General features: G+C 46.4%; 1 protein-coding gene and 1 long non-coding RNA gene across 25 annotated transcripts in view; one reads left to right on the top strand and one right to left on the bottom strand.

Moving 5' to 3' along the window:
* The window catches only part of Bcl11a (BCL11 transcription factor A), a 95,389-nt gene extending 77,351 nt beyond the window's left edge, over positions 1–18,038 (bottom strand). For 2 of the 23 annotated variants that reach the window (XM_034508974.2, XM_034508968.2), the window contains exons 1-2: positions 16,847–17,374; positions 9,641–9,970 (exon numbers count right to left, since the gene is read on the bottom strand). In XM_034508974.2, coding sequence (XP_034364865.1) covers positions 9,641–9,970; positions 16,847–16,901 — 385 coding nt within the window. In that variant the 5' untranslated portion in view covers positions 16,902–17,374. Of the gene's footprint in view, positions 1–2,213; positions 2,352–2,466; positions 2,523–8,456; positions 10,810–12,464; positions 12,759–13,413; positions 13,755–14,314; positions 14,458–14,539; positions 14,606–16,846; positions 17,375–17,490; positions 17,615–17,914 lie in introns of those variants that run through there. The other 21 variants (XM_076937992.1, XM_076937989.1, XM_076937990.1 and 18 more) reach the window with 20 other exon arrangements.
* Positions 2,249–12,468, top strand: LOC143443029 (uncharacterized). 2 transcript variants are annotated; one of them, XR_013111707.1, is made up of 2 exons: positions 2,249–2,357; positions 4,396–12,468. It is a non-coding gene; the product is annotated as an uncharacterized LOC143443029 (long non-coding RNA). The 2 variants fall into 2 exon arrangements; XR_013111706.1 differs by having other exon boundaries at positions 2,267–2,357; positions 7,907–12,468.
* Positions 18,039–18,134: the final 96 nt, after the last annotated feature.

The following is an 18,134-nucleotide window of genomic DNA, read 5'->3' on the forward strand; positions in this document are numbered from 1 at the left end:
AAAAGGGAAAGAAATGGAATACAAGGCAGAGAGCGCTGTCTGGCTTCTGGGAGCCAGCATCCTGTCTTTTGGTATTTGTTGCCCTGACTGCCCCCATTCTGCACTGGAGGCACTTAATTCAAGAGGAAAGGGTCATGCAGACATCAGCTGACATTCAGAAAGTTGTGTGTCCACCCACCAGCAGCGGCACACCCCAGTCAGTTAGGAAGCATCCTGGGAATTTGGATTTCCATGCTTCCCAATTACCGGACTGGAGAAGCCTCTCCTTGCATGCTGACACCTCACGAGACATTTTAAAAAATGCCTAGGGGCAGAATTCCTAATGTATCACTCTCCCCACATCCCCAAATATCACCCCCAGATGTGTGTTCAAGTCATACTCCAGCTAGTGGACAAACACATTGCCCATAGCTTTCCAAGGGCCACATGGCAATGATGGGCGCTCCACTGACAGACCCTAAAGGCTCTGTGCTGCGGTGATTTGTTCTTGGCCACTCTTGCCTACCCTCCCCTCTCCCTCATCACTATCTCAGACTTTTAAAGTAGCGAATCTTACCAAAACTTGTGGGTGCTTTATAGAAGAAAAAGGGGGAACCTCAGGTTCAAGTCCTGGCTCTTTGACTCATCATACTATCTCACCCAGCTTTAATGTTTATCAGAAATAATAGCACACACAGGGCTGGGTGTGCCCTTCATTCACAACCATCTGTATGAGCCACAGGTTCACAGTCCTGACCAATTCTGTTTGACACTAATGTTACTCTACATGAGTAGAGTTCACTGAGTGCCGAGATGGGAATTGACAGGGTAAATCAGAATTAGATTAAAAACAAAAGTTTAGAGGCTAATACTACAACAGGGCAAATGGGACTTGAAGGCCAAATTTCCCCTCACTGCCTTGGAGTCATTCTCCCTGTTAGAGGGATTGCCTACCATCCCCCTGCTGCCCATAGTCACACCAGAGAGCAAGAGGCATACAGGGCTTGGGATAGCCCTCTTTAAATACAATACCTATATACTTAATATATAGCAATTAACTTGTGGTCAGGAGTCTGCAGGCAGCAGGCTGCCCCAAGCAGATAGCAGGGTAGGAGGGCCCAGAGCTGGGACAAGCACAAAAGACAGGTCCAGCGACAATGCCTGCTGTCAGCAGCTGAATTATTTTTATACAGGAATTTTTATCTCTATTGTACAAACAAGTACGTGTCTGTGCTGACTTGTTAAGCAATCCACTTGTATGTAGAATAAGGGTTTTTTTTTCCTGCTTGCTACCAGTCACACAGCTCTAAGATCAGAAGAAATACATAGTCTTTGAAGCTGCTCAAATGTTTTAGTTAAAAGGACAGCAGTTGTTTTCAAAGATCCAAGAGTATCTTTATCAGAATTAAATTTTTCCTTATTGATTTTTCCCCCTTAACATAACAAAAACATAACATGAGAAGGTTACGATTTATTATTTAAAAAAAAAATTTCAGCCTTGAAATGATTTTTCAGTAGTCAGTGCTCACTTTTAAATGTAAAAGAATAATCTTTTTTAATCTTAAGGTGGGATGAAGTAGAAGCTCCAGAGACTTTCATTTTTACCTTGGTTGATGCACTGTTTTAAATGTAAACTCAAAGGATTTTTGGCTGGGGCGGGGGTTAAAACAGTTCCTTTTGTGGCCAGCCCCTTAAATGTATGCACGCCATGAAATCATGACATACGTGGAGTCGGGATGGGGGAAGGTTCTATCTTTTGTCCAATGAGATGTTCTGTCTTTGAAACATAAAAGACTAGATTCAGCAAGTCAAACATTGTGTCCAACTAGTTAAAAATCTTCCCCAAAATTAACAGGTATGGTTGCTTTCTTCAACATTCTTGGATGCATCATTACTTAGCAAGAAAAAGAAAGACTAATGAATATAAATTTGGTGGCCTGTGCTTAGTAGGAGGCTTCCCTGTGCATTTTAGAAAGTTCGAAAACGAAAACAAAGAAAGGGTTGGGGAGGTGCAGCAACACCTGTGTTTGTTTTCAAAGCACCTCTTCGGGTTTCGCAGACAGTCCGTTATTGATTTTAATGGGAGTTTTTAATAGGTGAATTTGCCTCTATCTAAAGGCAAGATCAAATTGTAGGTGTAATTGTTCTTCACCAATGTTAACAGCAGTGAGGATACAAACAAAAACTCATTTTGAGTGGCCAAAGGTCCCCAGGTATCCCCTTCATCAACATACCTGTTCCAGGGTCCCACTGGGAATTGCCTGGTGGAGACCGATTTGGTTCTGAACAACATGCTGCCAAGTCTGTCTAGAGAAGGCACACGCAAGACGCCTTTCTCACCTCTCACAGAAGTCTCTACCTGATCATCTCACCTCAAGGTGAGTATAATTTGTATTTAGCACTCTTAAGACCTTAGTATTTACCTAGGTAGATCAGAAGGAAGGAAAGAAAGGAGGGACAGAGGGGACTGTGGAAGGCCCAGCCTACCTCTGGTGCACATGTCAGCTGCACACAGCACATCGCCTTAGAGGAGCAACCTGCCCAAGTAAACCTTCCAGCAGAGTTGCATCATACCTGCTCAGTCCCTGGGGCAAGCCCGGGATGAGACACCTCAGTTCCCTGTCGACAAACTTCTAATTCTCCAGTTCTGGCAGCTTATTTTTCCAAGTGTTTTGTGTCAGGAAAACCCGTGTTTTTTTTTCTTTGTATGTTTTGTGGATTTACCACAACTGGTTCTGACAGCTGTTGATTCTGTTAAATGAACACATTATAAAAATTCTCTATAAAACCTCAAGCAATAACAGACTCAAAAATATAATGGAAAAAATATTTTAATGGAGCTCCAATTGAGAGTAGGTTTTTTAAAAAGAAGTATAAATAAAGGCATACGAGTCCTTAAATCAGCAGTGTGTGTGTGTGTGTGTGTGTGTGTGTGTGTGTGTGTGTGCATGCGCGCACATGCACATGTGGATGTGTACATGTGCGTGTGTGTTTAATGAGAGAAGAAGGGTGTTGCAAATCACCACAAATATTTACACTGTAATCCCTTTGTTCGAATCACATACTTTTTAACAGAAAAGGCTGGAACTGTGGCTATTTTAAATTTTAAATATTCAAACGCCTGTAATTAACCATATGAAACAAATTATGTCGCATTTCTCCATACCAGCACATGGAGAGAGAGAGAGAGAGAGAGAGAGAGAGAGAGAGAGAGAGAGAGAGAAGAAAGAAAGACCTAACTGGTGGTAGACTGACTGGAGGTGGCAGAGTTGAGGAGACAACTCTGCGAGAAGGAATGGATGATGTTTTCATTTTGCTATAGATCAAAGCAGAACAAGACGGCAACTGCAGCATAGCGTGCATTCTTCCATCGCTGTCTCTCACACTGGGCTATCTAAGTTTATACAATTCCCTAGCCTAGCTGCATATTAAGCTCGCTGTGTACAGCTTTATTATGGTGCAGCGGTGGAGGAAGCATTAATATTCCGACTCCACATCTGACAGGGCATTTACATGCGCCCATCTGAGCGGCACCTGAGAGCCCCTCCAAGGTGCAGTAACTGTGCGCCTATTGTAAAGGCAAATGAAGCTCACCTATTCCCTGCTGGGATCAGAAGTGACCTCGCCACCCTCCCATGCCTCAAATCCTTCCCTTGCCAACCTAACTCAATGCCATCGCAGAATGACGAATGAGCTCAGAAATAGACCCCAAGTTACTAACCCTGCTAAGAACAGCAAAATCCTTTGCTGAGATGTTTTAAAAATGCAGAGGGGAGTGCAGCTGGCCAGTAAAACGCAGGGAGACAGATTCTAGCGAACCCAATATGGAATACGTTACATTCTAAAACTGATTAGAAATACAGTTTGATGTTTAATAGCTTCAAATTGAGTTTGGCATCAAGCATACTGGCTTTAATAATGCTGGCATTTTAGTATTATTATTATTTTAAATTTGCCTTTGGTCTCAGAGAACACATGTGGAGAGCTAAAGAATTCTTATTCGTCAGGTTACATTTCCTGGAAATTAAGTTTGTGACAGAAAATGACTCCAGTAGCAATAATATGGTTCGTGCTCAAATTAATTAGGTCATTGTTGTAAAAACTACATGGCAAATTACAAAGGTAAATTTACAGATATTGGCCAGGGCTCCATACCCTTGGCAGTGAAAGGGGAAAGCAGCTTAAGGGTGCTGATTTACCTGGACCACTAAAGGAACAGAGGAGGGGTACAGTGGTCAATTTTCTATTTGTATTACAAATAAAAATACCGGTCATTCTCCATTAAATTATATAGTCTGCACATATTTTATGAACTTTATTAATGTCCTCCAAATTGACACATAAAATAAAAAACCTGTTTGAAATATTAAAAAATGGACTCTACACTAAAAAATGTATTTTTTTTCTTTGAAATAGCAACAGTGCTGACATAGCCATGACCCAAATGAAATCTGAACTAGCAGAAAGGTACCGAAGATCCTTGGTGATTAAATCTCATGGTAAATTGTGGCAAGGTGCCAAACAGGGGCCAGCTTGATGCTAAGTGCTTTTTACTGAGAGGTTAGTGCTACTTACTGTATGTGAGATGCACTGGGTCTTGAAGTGAATTTTATCAAATAATTTCCTTGTGTGATAAAGGATGCAAACACACCAACCAAGGTAGATCAGATAAATGCCCAGTGACATCTTCCATGAGCTCTCCTTCTCCCTTCAATCTTACATCTTCACCCACGGGAAAGCAAAACTTTCTTACTCAGTGACAGCTATGCAAAGCCATTTGTCCCGTGTCCTTTATTAAACAGTGAGACAGCAGGAAAATCTAAATTTTGCATTCTGTTTGTTATGTGCCACAATTTAGGTCCCCCACACTGGCCAAAGACAGAGGCTACAGTGTGAAACTAATGATTTTCCAGGACTCTAAAATGTGTCATTAATGTCCCCAACTCGCCTCTCTGAGCTGAAGGTACCTGTCCTGACCCAGCCTGACAGTTCTACATCCAGTTGTATTTTTCTAGCCCATGGACAGCCCCACAGTTAAATGCTACACTCCCTGAGAGAAAGGTGTGCAAAGCATTCTTCAGCTCCTTGAAAAGAAAGTGCACAACCTGCCCCACAACAAGGAGGGGTTGATTTGAGAAATTGCAGCACTTGGGGGTTTTTGTTTGTTTGTTTTAGTTTTCACAGAATAAACAGAGACCCATTCCTCCCATTCTTGAAGTGAATACATATTTGTGTTTCCAATAAAAGGCCATTTTTACATTAACTGTCTGTAACAGCAGGAGACAGAAGAATGAGCACAGTCTCCACATCACACACAGGATGCTCTCCATATCACGTGGACCTATTCTCAAAACTATTATTTCTGAAAGATGCCCAGGAAGATGTGCAATGCGTCTTTTTTGTGCCACCCAGAGGGTGACATCTGAGGAACTTTGAGATCCTTAAGATCTTCCATATATTAGATTTTGTTTTTCTTTTTTGTCTTTCCAAAGTAAATTTAGCAGCCATGCAAGCCACTGTGTTTAATTAAGCTTTCAAAAGTCCTCTAACAATGCCAACAATTGCAGGACACTTCTGCAGCTCAACCATGCAGTCACTGTGACAGTTCTATTTACAATGTGTCTTAGAGCTCCTCTGACATTGTACTTTGACAAAACATCCAAGCTGCCCATCCACAACCTTTCTCAGTCTTATTTACAAATACAGCTTGTATGCAGGACTCCCAGTTCCATGAGCGTCAGTCTGTGGGGAGCGGCCTCACAAACACAGCCTTCCTATGAAAATGCTATGTATTTGTTACAAAACAACATTCTCTGCTCTATGGGTTCTGGCAGTAAATAAACATTTGCCAGTATTTCACTTTGCTTTCTGAATGGCGGTGTTTTCTGGGGTTTGCTGCCACACTGAAAATTGACTTCACAGATCAGTATTTCTTTTTATTCAGAATCTTACAGATAAAGAAAAATGAGAAATAAGTAGCCATAATAAGACACTATCATTTATAGTCTCATTTACAATTAATGTACAAATGCATCCTCCAGTTTTGTCTGGGCTAGGAATGGGTACAGAGAAGAAAAGGGAAGTTGGCTCTGTAGACTGAGACCCACGAGTGTGGTACTCGCTCTGTCTGTATGTAACATGCTAATATTGTTGCTTTTAAGAATTCCCTCTCCTTAGAGACCCTGTCCTACATATCCAGATATCAGCTGCTCTGTGTAGGCAGGTGATTTCAAACACCCCAATGGAAATGCCTGTATTCTGGATGTTAGGGGGAAAAACAATGTTCCATCAGTAGTAGCAGGCTTCCCTGCATCTCAGCAGACTTCTGTTTTCCCATTCTGTTTAAATTTAAAAGCTAACTTTATGATAAGCTAATCCTAATTTAAAGATCCCATGTGCAATGAACCAAGACTTCAAGATTGACACTGTGAGACAATGTTTGGGGTCTTTTCTGTGAAAGAAAACAGTTTTATACCCACTCGTAGTCAGTGGGTATTTCACTCATCACAAAATAAAAAGACTCAAAAAAATTCGGAAAGCTCCATCGGTCAAAGGCTGCTTCTGTCTCATGTTGGGTGTTTGACATGCACATTGATGGACTGGACCACACGATATAAGCTGTTAGCAGACATTTAAATTAATACTGTTAAAATGGTCTCTGTTCTCATAAATACACACACACACACACACACACACACACACACACATGGCTCTGAATGTCTATAAACAAAATGGAGAAGCCAGCTTTAGTCAGTGTTTCTGGATATAGATAACATACATGTGTATGGCATATGAGAACACACATCCATCCAGTTATCAGGTAAAAAGCATCCTGCTTTGGGAGGTCTGAGCACATCTAACACGCATGCTACTTTACTGCAGCTCTTAAGGACCCTGTCTTACCCTCCTGTTTCAAAGGCCCCAAATTCTAGGCTTTCCTTAGGAAGACTTCATTCCTCCTTCCTGCCTGTAAAATGGCACAGAGCACACAGTGAACTCAAATCTAACTTCTATCATTTCATGAAGCCTTGCCTACCCAGCATACTTAAATGACTCTTTCATGTAGTTGCCAAGCATATTCTTGCAGTCATCCATCAATATATTTCTTCCCCAATATAGACTACTGCTTCTCTCTTTATGACACACAGTTCAAATGTCTAGTGAATGGTTACTGTTGGAAATCGTGTGAGCCCCGGCATAGAAAAACCAGCTGGGAGTACACCGTCATCTTTCCAGAACTTCGCTTCAGGGGCACCTGAGGTCCAGAGCATCATAATTTATGTGCAATAGTAGAATGTTAATTTCACTATAGGAATGCCTTAATTCACTACTGTGAATTACGAGAAGTCATGATTCTAGTTACTGACGTCTCACTTTGAGATGTGATCACGCTGAGTATGTTCAGCCAATACCAGCGTAAGAGCAGGTGATTAAATACCATGAAGAGATCAAGGTGTTGCAATGACTTGTGCATGAAAGGCTGACCTCACCTGGACTGCATGTGTATACTGTGAGTATGTGAAACACCTTAGGTAGCTTTCCATTTCAGCAAAACAATGCACCATTAGCCCTGCAAAATCCATTGCAAATGCACACCCTTTCTTTTTTCTCTTTTTTTTTTGGGGGGGGGGAGCGGTATTTAGATTCTGCTACCATACCATTATAGTTTTGAAATGCCATGGAATCATTATGACAACCAGTTAAGGGCTATTTCTTTCCCTGCACATCCATGTGGACTCCCAAGTACAAAAGTAAAAAACTCTAACTATTTATCTGAAGGCTTTCCTCAGCCTTCCGATTTCTCTTCTAAATGCAGAGGCCCTGATTTTCAAACTGGCTAACCTAAAACTGAAAAGCTATTCAGGCCTTCAGCAGTCAGTGTGGTTTTAATTCCTGCCTGACAGACACTGTGTTTTGTCTTTTAAAGGAGCAGCTCGATATGTAAATATGATGTTACATCACACAAGCCTTACTCCATATTTGGTGATTTAGCAAGGCTTCGGATCTCCAAAGACGACAAATCCCCTTCCGCCTGCTCTTGCTTCATTAATCATGCCTTACACTTCTGTTCCTTCTCCTTCCAGTCACAAGGCAGCGCATAGGAATGGTCACTGCCATATCCTACAGGGAGGTGGGGGAGATCAAAATCTTAACCTACATGTCTCGGAAGCTAAATGTGGTGGCTTCTAGAAAAATACTCGACACATGCAGCGTTCCTGGCAAGCAGATTCCTCACTTGACTAAAGGAAAATAGCTGAGTATTGTTGAAGAAGGCATAAAAGAAAAAAGAAGATAGAAAATGCCACACTTGATCTTAACGATCAAATTCCAGATTTGGGGGAGGGGCGATGTGACATTTAAACACCCCCCCCTTCACTGACCTATTATAGTTCAACTCATGGTCCAATTGTATCAGAGACAAGTTCCAGTAAGTCTTGTGACTGACTATCTAACTATCTTTCCAAAAATGAACACACCTACTTTTGGAGGGTGGGGCAATTCGGAGAAGGAACTGTCTCCCAGATGTGGAAATCCTGTCACCACAGAAGCTGCTTTTGCTTTGTCTAACGTGCTAAAGCAAACAGTGTTTCAAGAGCTACTACCTAGTGTTGCTGTTTACCACTAGGGCAGGGAATTAAAGTCCCTCTGTTAGCTTCTAATTCCTTTTCCCTGGAGCTGCTGAGAAACCCACACACCTAGCTACCACTCTTTGGTAAAATTAACTGAGAGAGAAAGAGAGAGAGAGAGAGAGAGAGAGAGAGAGAGAGAGAGAGAGAGAGAGAGAGAGAGAGATTAAATGTGTGCATGCATTTTTTTTCTAAGAAAATTTTTACATTAGGCTAGGGAAGAAACTGTGGAGTCTGGACTGGACATTTGTAAGGGTGACATGTGGCTGTGTAAACCACAAACAAAATCAAGATACATCTGTCAAAACCACATCAGAGACAAGAGAGAGCACAGAGGAGCATTTATCACTGAGCTGAGGAGGCAGGCTGCAGGGAGCAGCCGTTCCTGTCAAACCAACCTTTTGAAATTTCCAACATGCCCTTAAACTTTTCGAGTAAGCATGTCTGTGCGCTTCAGCAACTGCCCTCTCTACTCTGGCCTGGCCAGTCGAAAATGGCATCTTAAAGTCAAGGTCACTGTGTCATCCCACCACGGGGCTGTGTTTAATTACAGCCCCACACAGGCTGACAGCCAGTATGGATCCAAGGCTAGCCCTGGAGCTCAGTTAACTCTTTCCAGCCCTTCAGACTAGTCATTGGCTCAACTACAGATGCCTGTGTGGTTACCTTGCCTCTGATACATCCCCAAGGCCATAAGTGGACATTGGAAACTAAGGTAGGTGTGGGAAGGTTCAACACTTTAAAATGGGAAAGCAAGCAAGGGAAAGAGAGAGTCGGCATTGTCAGAGCTAGGCGAGGATGTCAAGTGTGTGTGTACCTTTCCCACCTGCATCTGACTCAGGAAGGGGGAAAACAATTTATTTTCATAGTTCTGGGCAGAAGCAACGGGAGTGATTATTTAATGTTACAAGGCTGCCATAGACAGTCACATGGAGAAATACAGACAGACTTCACCTCCTTCCTGCTTGACTACAACGCCTCTGCAAACGAAAAGAAAACATGCAAACAGCTTTCCTCCTTTGCTTCTCATTTACCTGCTATGTGTTCCTGTTTGGGGCAAATTCCTCTAGATGACGTTGATAAACAATCGTCATCCTCTGGCGTGACCTGGATGCCAACCTCCACAGGATTGGATGCCTTTTTCATCTCGATGGGAGAAGGGGAAGGCGGCTTATCCACACCTTTTTCTAAGCAGAGGCTGCCATTGCATTGTTTCCGTTTGTGCTCGATAAAAATAAGAATGTCCCCCAATGGGAAATTCATCTGGCACTGCCCACAGGTGAGAAGGTCGTGGTCCCCTTCTGGAGCTCCCAACGGGCCGTGGTCTGGTTCATCATCTGTAAGAATGGCTTCAAGAGGTTCGGCTGTGGTTGAAGAAACAAAAGCACAATTATTAGGGAACCACTGGGAAGAGAAAGAGAGGACATACATTCTCAATCCCACCCCTGCCTCACCAGACTAGGACAAGTGTTTACAGCAGCCTCTACGTAATACCCAGAAAATGTATACATAGGCAACACGTGATCTGGAGGGTATCAATAATTAAATCTATCAGTGAGGCTGGCCATCATGTACTAAAGGAAATCCCTCCGACTTGGATAACTCCAGAGAACACACACACACTATAAATCCTTTCTTTAGAAAGAATGCAATTTAATAGTTAACACAAAAATAATAACTATGGTAAAAAAAAAAAAAAAAACATGAACTGAAACCAATGTTGCCCCCCATACAGTAGGTTGTCTATTGTGCCCAAGATCAGGAAAGGAAGGCCAATGAACACAAGCAGCCTTTGTGTGTGGCTCTCTGTACACACTGTACACACACGGCCTCCGCACAGAAGGCTGCTGCAGCCACACAGGACTGCCACATTTGCACGCAGTCGTAAGGCAGGACTACATTCACCTAGCTACCCATCACAATGAGGTGAGCCTCACACTGCTAACATCTCTCTGCCCTCCTCATCAACACCACGAAATCCAAGGAACATCACATTCCCTGGCACGTCTTCCCAAACATGTTCCCTAAATGGATACTTCTGAGTACTTAAGAAAATAAGCCAATTAGTCATGTTTTTTTTTCATCCTAAAGAAAAGAATGTCTAAAATATTCTAAATGTGTTTGTGCTTGGTGGCATCTATGACATTAAAAATCAGAGTGGACACCCCAGCTCCACACTTCAGAAGGCTGAGCATCCTTCCTTCGGAGTTGAGATGCTTTACCTAATGTAGTCAAAGTTGACTAATTTTCTGAATGAGCTCCAAAATGCTTCATTATGGGACTATTTCTGCACACATAATCACCAGCAAATGTTATAACAAGATAGACATGGCTTTCTTTCCTTTTTGCCTGGGTTGGTTTTTTTTTTTTTTTTTTTTTTTTTTTTTTAACTTTGCACTCCAGTATCTATTTGAGTAGCTTTTTATCATTTTTTTAACCTTGCAAGTCTAGAAAGGAGAGCTGGAAACTCTTGTTTATACTATCTTAAGGGGAAAAAAAAGAATGAAAAACTAAAACTAAAAAAATAAATAAATAAAATCACAAAATACCAAACATGTCTAGGATGCTGCCAGCTAATGAAAAGTGAAGCAGAGAATGTACAAGTCTTAAACAGTTAATCAGCCTGACCTTCTTTAGCAAGCTGCCAATTTCACATTTAATGAACTTAAAGCCACAGAGAATCAAAAAATAGATTTTAATTTGAGTGTAGAATATTGGAACAGATTTTGATAAAGTGCAAAAATCCAGTGAACTCAGGTTAAATTTATTTCAACCCTACCCAGGCTGGATATTGAGGGGGAAGATCTGGAGTAACTCCCAGATGTGTTAGGTGAAATAATATTGAGGGAGTCCTGCCTAAGCTGCACCTGGGCTCAAGTAGGACATGTCATAATTTCTAGCCTTTGGTACGCCTCCTAATTTAACATAGGTCACCATAAGAATATGAAGGTTAGGTTATCTCCCTACTAACGGAGGCAACAAAGTAAGCACTTATGTCCCTTCGCCCAACGTCCTGATCAAAAGGCAAACAAGGAATGTTCGAGCATGCTTTTCAGATAAAGGAGGCAAGCGGAGAGACATGCTTCTGCTTTGTGTCTCCATGTCATTTTTCTCTGCATTTGCTTTCATTTTGAGCAAGTGAGGAGTGGGAAGTATGATCCATGATATCTGCTATTTGAATTACGGATTTTAAATGAACATTGGCAAATGTGGCCCTTTCTGCTGCTGCTGTTTAGCTACAAGTTCTGAGGTTGAAAGACTAAAAGGCTCAGGGGGGTAAAAAAAAAATTGTTCTATTAAAGGTAAAAGATTTTTGCAAATCCTATCATCAGGATTCATGTTGGGTTTTGTTGTTGTTCTCAGGGCCTGATGGATTTCAGAATGTATAAACAGTATTTAGGAGCAAAGATGGTATTCTCTTAGATACCAAATAGTTAAAGGTAATTCGGCACAAAACAGACTTGGTTAAAGTCTTCTAAACGTAGTGACTGAACTGATTTACAATCAAAACCAGGAAATGAAGTGGTAATTCACAGGTTGCTGATTACACCTCCACATTTCACCTAATTAATTTTATAGGAGGCAAAGTTCTTGAAAATAACAAGATGATCAAATGTACAGATATAAAACCTGTAACCTCAACATTTCCTATGCTCTTAACGTAAATTATTGCTAATTACCAAGAATTCTATCCTAATGTATGAAATGCATTTAACATACGTCTCCCTGAAAAACATTTGCCTAGTAATGTGCAAAGAACTATCAAAACGTGTTTTTATTATTGCTACTGCATTATTTTTTTAAAAAAATTCACACCAAATGGGGCACAAAGAAAATATGAAAATACAATTCTCTTACATCAGCCTAGTGATTTGCATTGACATCTCTCAGGGGCGATCAACATTTCCTTTCTGGCCATCAGATAATTTCTCTGTATTTTAATGCAAATTCCTCATCCCCTAAAAACATTCCTAACCTCAGCCATTTTACCCCCCTCCCTTCAATTCAACTCCATCCTAATTCTCCCCTACAATACCACCCTTTCTAAGCTTGGGCCTAACTCGGTACAAAGCAGGGAGTCCTCGATTGAAGTGGAAGGGAGTGGACAAATCATCACAATAATTAGCCGCGAATTCTCTCTACAAGGAGAGGAAGACAAAATAAAATGCTTCTGCTTTCAGCAAGAGAGACTGGACGGCCTCAGTGTCCCAGCGACAGCCGACCGATTTATTTATATATTCATGTTTATTTCTCTCTTCTCCCACTCCCCCCCCCCCCCCCCCGTCTTCCCCCTTCCTCGCTACAAACATAAAAAGAGAAGGCAAAATCCTTGTAAGAAATGTTGAGAAGAGGCAAGGAAACCAGGGCTGCTGGGGGAGGGGGAGGGGAGAAGGGAGCTGTGTCTCCCAAGTTTGCTTTCCAAGTGGATTTTTCAACACGCGTTAAAGCAAACGGAGGCTGAAAATCGGAGAGGCAAAGCAAAGAAACAAAAGCAAAGCCAAGGGCTGCAGGCCGGGGGCCAGGGCCCTGCGGGAGCAGGCCGCGCAGAAAGTGAAGTTGGGCGCCCGGGCTCCGAGGCACAAAGCAAGCAGCCTCCTTCCAGGCTGCAGGCTCCGGCCGCGCGCGCTGCGAACACGTGCAGCAGCGGCCTCCGGGCCCGCAGTCTCAGCCTGGAGGCGGCGGGTGGCCCAGGGACTCGGCTGCTGCCTCCACGCCCCTGCAGCCCGGCAGCCGCCGAGCGCCGGTTCCCTGAGCCGGCCAGTTGTTGGGGAAAGGAAGTAAGGTTTGGAAAACTGAGCAGGATAACCTCTCCAGTCCTGGCTTCCTCGCGCACACCCCGAGCGCGGGTCCTGAAATTCAGTCTGTGTGCACAGGCTAACACTTTTACTTTGGAAGATCTGTGCAAATGTGTTTTCGCCCGCAATTCCGGGCACCGTGTGCGCGCCAGGCGGCGACCGCGGTTATTCATTATTAATGACGCTGCTAGCCCGCATCATTATGATGATAACTATTACTATTGTTGTGATTTCGGGCTTCCAGGCGAGAGCTGCAGGAGGCGGGGAGGGGGGAGCGTTGGGTTGCCAAGCCGTCCGGTATGCCTGCGGTGGCCGCTGAGACCTGCGCTCTGCGCGGGGATGAGGGTGAAAAAAGTGAACCTAGCCAAGGGCAAACTTGCCACATCCCTGTGTTCGGCCATGCCCCTAAGCTCGAGAGAGCACTCTCCATCCCTCGCTACCAAAAATGCCTTCCCAGAAAGGACTCTAGAGAGCACCCGGCACCCCGCCGGGAGCTCCCGGGTCCTCTCGCACGTGGGGGTGTCGACTGCGCGCCCCAGCGCTTCTCCGAGGCCCTAGCCAAATGCATTTTTTTAAAAGTCAAAATGAAGAACAAAGACCTAAGGGGTAATGGGGGGTGGAGAAAGGGAATTCAGCCTAACCGTTCGTTGCCCCCCACCCCCACTCTCCCAACGTTCGACCCTCCCCCGCCGAGAAACGCCGGGCAGGGGGGTGGGGGAGGCTCTGGTACAGGTTCAAGTTCGTGGAGCTTTTCTTGATCTTGTTCTGCCTCCTAGCGACCAAATGGCTCATTCAGTCCACGTAGCTGAGGACGGGGCTAGGGGCTGGGGGGTGAGTGGGGGGTCCTACGGACCAGGAAAGCTTCTCTCCTTTAAGCACCCAGAAAATGAAAGAAGTGATCCCTACACATACCCCTCCATCTGGCCTCCTAGTCCAGTGTCCTCTCCGGGACAGCAGCAAGACTAACCCTCCCAGCCTGGATTGTCCCAGAAGAGACCCAAGTGGGAGGAGAGTACTAAACAGCTCGGACTGCGCCTCCCAGACTGTCCCTCGCGCCCCGCATTGCATCCTTCCGAAAGTCCCAATGTCCCGGCTTTCCCGAGTCCTGCGAACACTGCCCTTCCTTCCCGCCGGTACCTGGCCGGGCTGTAACTTCACACCGTCGCGCGCTGCGTCTGCTCTGTATCCGGCGCGGCCGGTGGGAGTGGGGGCGGGGGAGAGCGGCGAGGGAGAGATGCGCGGGGGTGGGGAGAGGGAGGGCCCCGCAACGTGCCAGGGCGGGGGAGCTTCCGAAGTGTGTGACAAGTTCCAGGGCCCAGAGGGGGAAAAAAATTCAATTCCCAATGAGCACCCCTCCCTCGACAAATGCAGAAGAGACATAGGGGGTCCTTCAAGCTTTCGTCGAAAATTAAGAGTCATGAGTGAGAAAGGAGGGTTTGAAGGGGGGCTTGGGGGAAGCTCCATGCCTTTCCATACTGGACTCAAACTTTCCTAAGTGCCCACCACCCGCCTCTCCCACCACACCTCAGGTGGAGATAATCGTCACCGCCACTAACACTTTACATAAACTCACAGTAACCCCTGACCAAGACAGGCCCTGGGTAGAGGGCAAGAACCCAAAGGTTGGGCTCTCTAAGTCCGGGGACCCTGCACCCCAAAAATGCATACTCAACACACTTCTGCCCCGCCCCCTCCTCAACCTAGCCAAGAAACTGCTTTGGTCCAAGAGGCTACTGGCCAGATTGGGGGGTGGGGGGAGGGAAAGCACGTGGTAACCTCTCAGTCGCCAGAGTTAAGGACAAGAGGAATCTAAAAGTGTACCCCGGGTGTAGTGGAGGGGACTAGCAGAACTCGCCTTCACATCTGCTTTGCAAAATTAAAATGCTTTGCAAAACCGAGTTTCATCCAGCAGCTTTCGCTGTCTGAGAAGTCGGAGGGAGGGTTGGGTATTGTGCTAGGGGCGGACCAGTGCGCAGGCCGGGCTGGCGGAGTCGCAGCGTGGCCTGCCGCCGTGCCTGGCGGGTGGGCGGCGAGCGCCGGGTGGGCGATCCCGACTCCAGACTGGGGCATTGCGAGGTCGGGCGAGGCCCAGCCTTCTGCGGCCGCCTGCTCCGGGGCTGCCGCGGCGCGCTCGGTCCTCTGTCTGTTTGTTGGCAGGAGGCTCCCGCACACGCGGTGCTTGTAAACATTCAGACACGAGATTTTTCCCAATCAAAATCCACTTCCACTTTTTTTGAAAATCTTCCAAAAAATAGTAAGAGGAGGGAGTTCCTCGCTCCCTCTCCATGCCGCCGGCGCTCTAAGTTTGCAACTCGGTGGGGTTTTGGGGAAGGGGTGTCAGGGATTTTTTTTTCTTTTCCTTAAACCCCCCCCCCTTTTCTCTATTAAAGACTGTGGAATTTCTGCAGGGGTGGGGGTGCGAACGAATCCGTGGAAAGAGGTGAAAAATACGACTAGCAAAACGTTTGGCTTCTTTGGGGGAGCAAGAAATTGTACATTCTCTTGCAGTTACTTAAATTTAATTTTATTTATTTATTTTGCGCATTTTCGCCTGGTCTCCTTCAGGGCTCACCCAGAAGGGGCGGGCAGCAGCAACCCGCCGGCGGAGACTCCTGCGCCCTCCCTCCCTCTACCGCGTGCCCCTGGCTGCCTCCTCTCTCGGCCCTTGCTCCTGCCCTTCGGCAGCGGCGGCGGCGCAGGAGGGCAAGCGCGAGGAGCCGGCACAAAAGGCGGCGGGACAAACACCCACCTCCGGCCGGAACAAAAGACGGCAGTGCCGGGCGCGACTCCGGTCCTTCCCGGTCACCCGGCCCTCCCAGCCGCCGCAGCCCCTCTCTCCCGACTCAGCTCACTGGGAAGCGCCGGGGGCCCTCTTCTACAGTCCCACTTTCGTACGATTGTGGGGGTGACTACTTTCCTCCCACTGCACACTTGACCGTGCACACGTTTGCTTCCTGAGGCCGGTCTCACCTCTTTTCTCCCCAGGAACTGTTTTTTAGACTTGACTCCCTCCCTCCCCTCCCTCCATTTTCCTATAGTGAAGTGGAAACAGCCCCCCTTCCTTCAAGCTCCCACCCCCAGGTTTGCATGTGAGTGTCCGCGTCCTTAGCATTGTTCATTATTTTTGCAAAACTAGGGTAGAAATCATTGCATTCCTTTTTGAAAGAAGAAATAAAGCGGCGGAGAGAAGGAAAGAGGAGGAGTCAATTTTTTATAAAAATTAAAAGGTGCGTGCCGCCTCAAAAGTGCACACGGTTCTCGTTCGAGAGGGGATGAGGGGCTTTTTCCCTTTTAATCTCTTTTTACTTCGACTACCGAAGGTTTTTCACCTGAAAAAAATTTTTAATGCATGCACACACCCCTCTCTTAACCTCACTCTTGCTTAGCGTCCCGCGCGCCCTCGTGATTATTAATAATTATTATTACTATTATTGGGTTACTTACGCGAGAATTCCCGTTTGCTTAAGTGCTGGGGTTTGCCTTGCTTGCGGCGAGACATGGTGGGCTGCGGGGCGGGCGGCGGCGGCGGCGGCGGCGTGCGGACGACGGCTCGGTTCACATCGGGAGAGCCGGGTTAGAAAGAAGGAGACTCCAGAGAAAATATCTTCATCAGTGCCTTTTGACATCCAAAATAAATTAGAAATAATACAAAGATGGCGCAGGGAAGATGAATTGTGGGAGAGCCGTCATGGCTTTTTTTTTTTTTTTAAGAAAAAAAAAAGAGAGAGAGAGGAAGAGAGAAGAGGGAGAGAGGGAGAGAGAGAGATGAAAAAAATGGCAAAAGCCCCCCTGAGCTGCAAGTTCAAGTGCGGACGTGACGTCCCTGCGAACTTGAACGTCAGGAGTCTGGATGGACAGAGACACACAAAACATGGGCAGGGCGAGCAGGAGAGAAGGGGAGGAGGGAAGGGGAAGCTCACACCAATGGACACACATCAGGGGCTGGACATGAAAAAGAGACCAGGACAAGCCAATGGCCAGTGCGGGGCGGGGGAGGTGCGGGGCGGGGGGCTCCGCAGACGCCAGACGCGGCCCCTGGGGGGGGAGGGGCGGGCAGAGGGGAGGGGGCTCTGGGGCGGCTGGCTCACCAGTGGCCGCAGCGAGCGCCGCGGCGGTGGCGTGGCCCGGAGAGAAGAAAGGGGCGGCGGGTGGGAGGGAGGAGTAAGGGGGAGCAAGACTTGCGCCCCGCTCCACTCCCCCCGACACACACACAAGCAGACACACAGACACACACACACACACACACGCACGCACGCACACACACCGACCCTAAAATGAAAAATTATTGAAGTGGGGGGGGTGGGGGCAGAGTGCTCCAGGACGCTGCAGCCCAGAGTCAAGAGAGGTGCGGGCGGAGGGAAACCAGGTAGAGTAGGTCCCGGACACCCTCCTCCGTGCGCACACCCACTTCCCCTCCCCGCCAGGGGACGCCGAGGGCCGGAGTGCTAACCCCGAGCTCGTGGCAGCGCTCGGGAAACTTTGCCCAGTGAAAGCTAGGAAAGAAAAAATCACCCGAAGTTGAGAGCCGAGCCTCCAAGTTAAGAGCTCCGCTGCGGGCTAGGGGAGGCGGGAGGGAGCGCGCTGGCGAGAGAAATCCAGCCCAAGTTTGGAGGGTCGCGTGTCCGGAAGACCAGTGCCGGGGCCCGGGGAAGCCGACGTCGCCTGGAGAGAGGCGATTGGGGCGAGGCTGGCGGCGCAGGCCTGGGCTCAAGGGCCGAGAGCGCGCCCCCAA

The sequence above is a fragment of the Arvicanthis niloticus genome, chromosome 7 (genome assembly GCF_011762505.2).
Source record: "Arvicanthis niloticus isolate mArvNil1 chromosome 7, mArvNil1.pat.X, whole genome shotgun sequence".
Lineage (NCBI taxonomy): Eukaryota > Metazoa > Chordata > Mammalia > Rodentia > Muridae > Arvicanthis > Arvicanthis niloticus.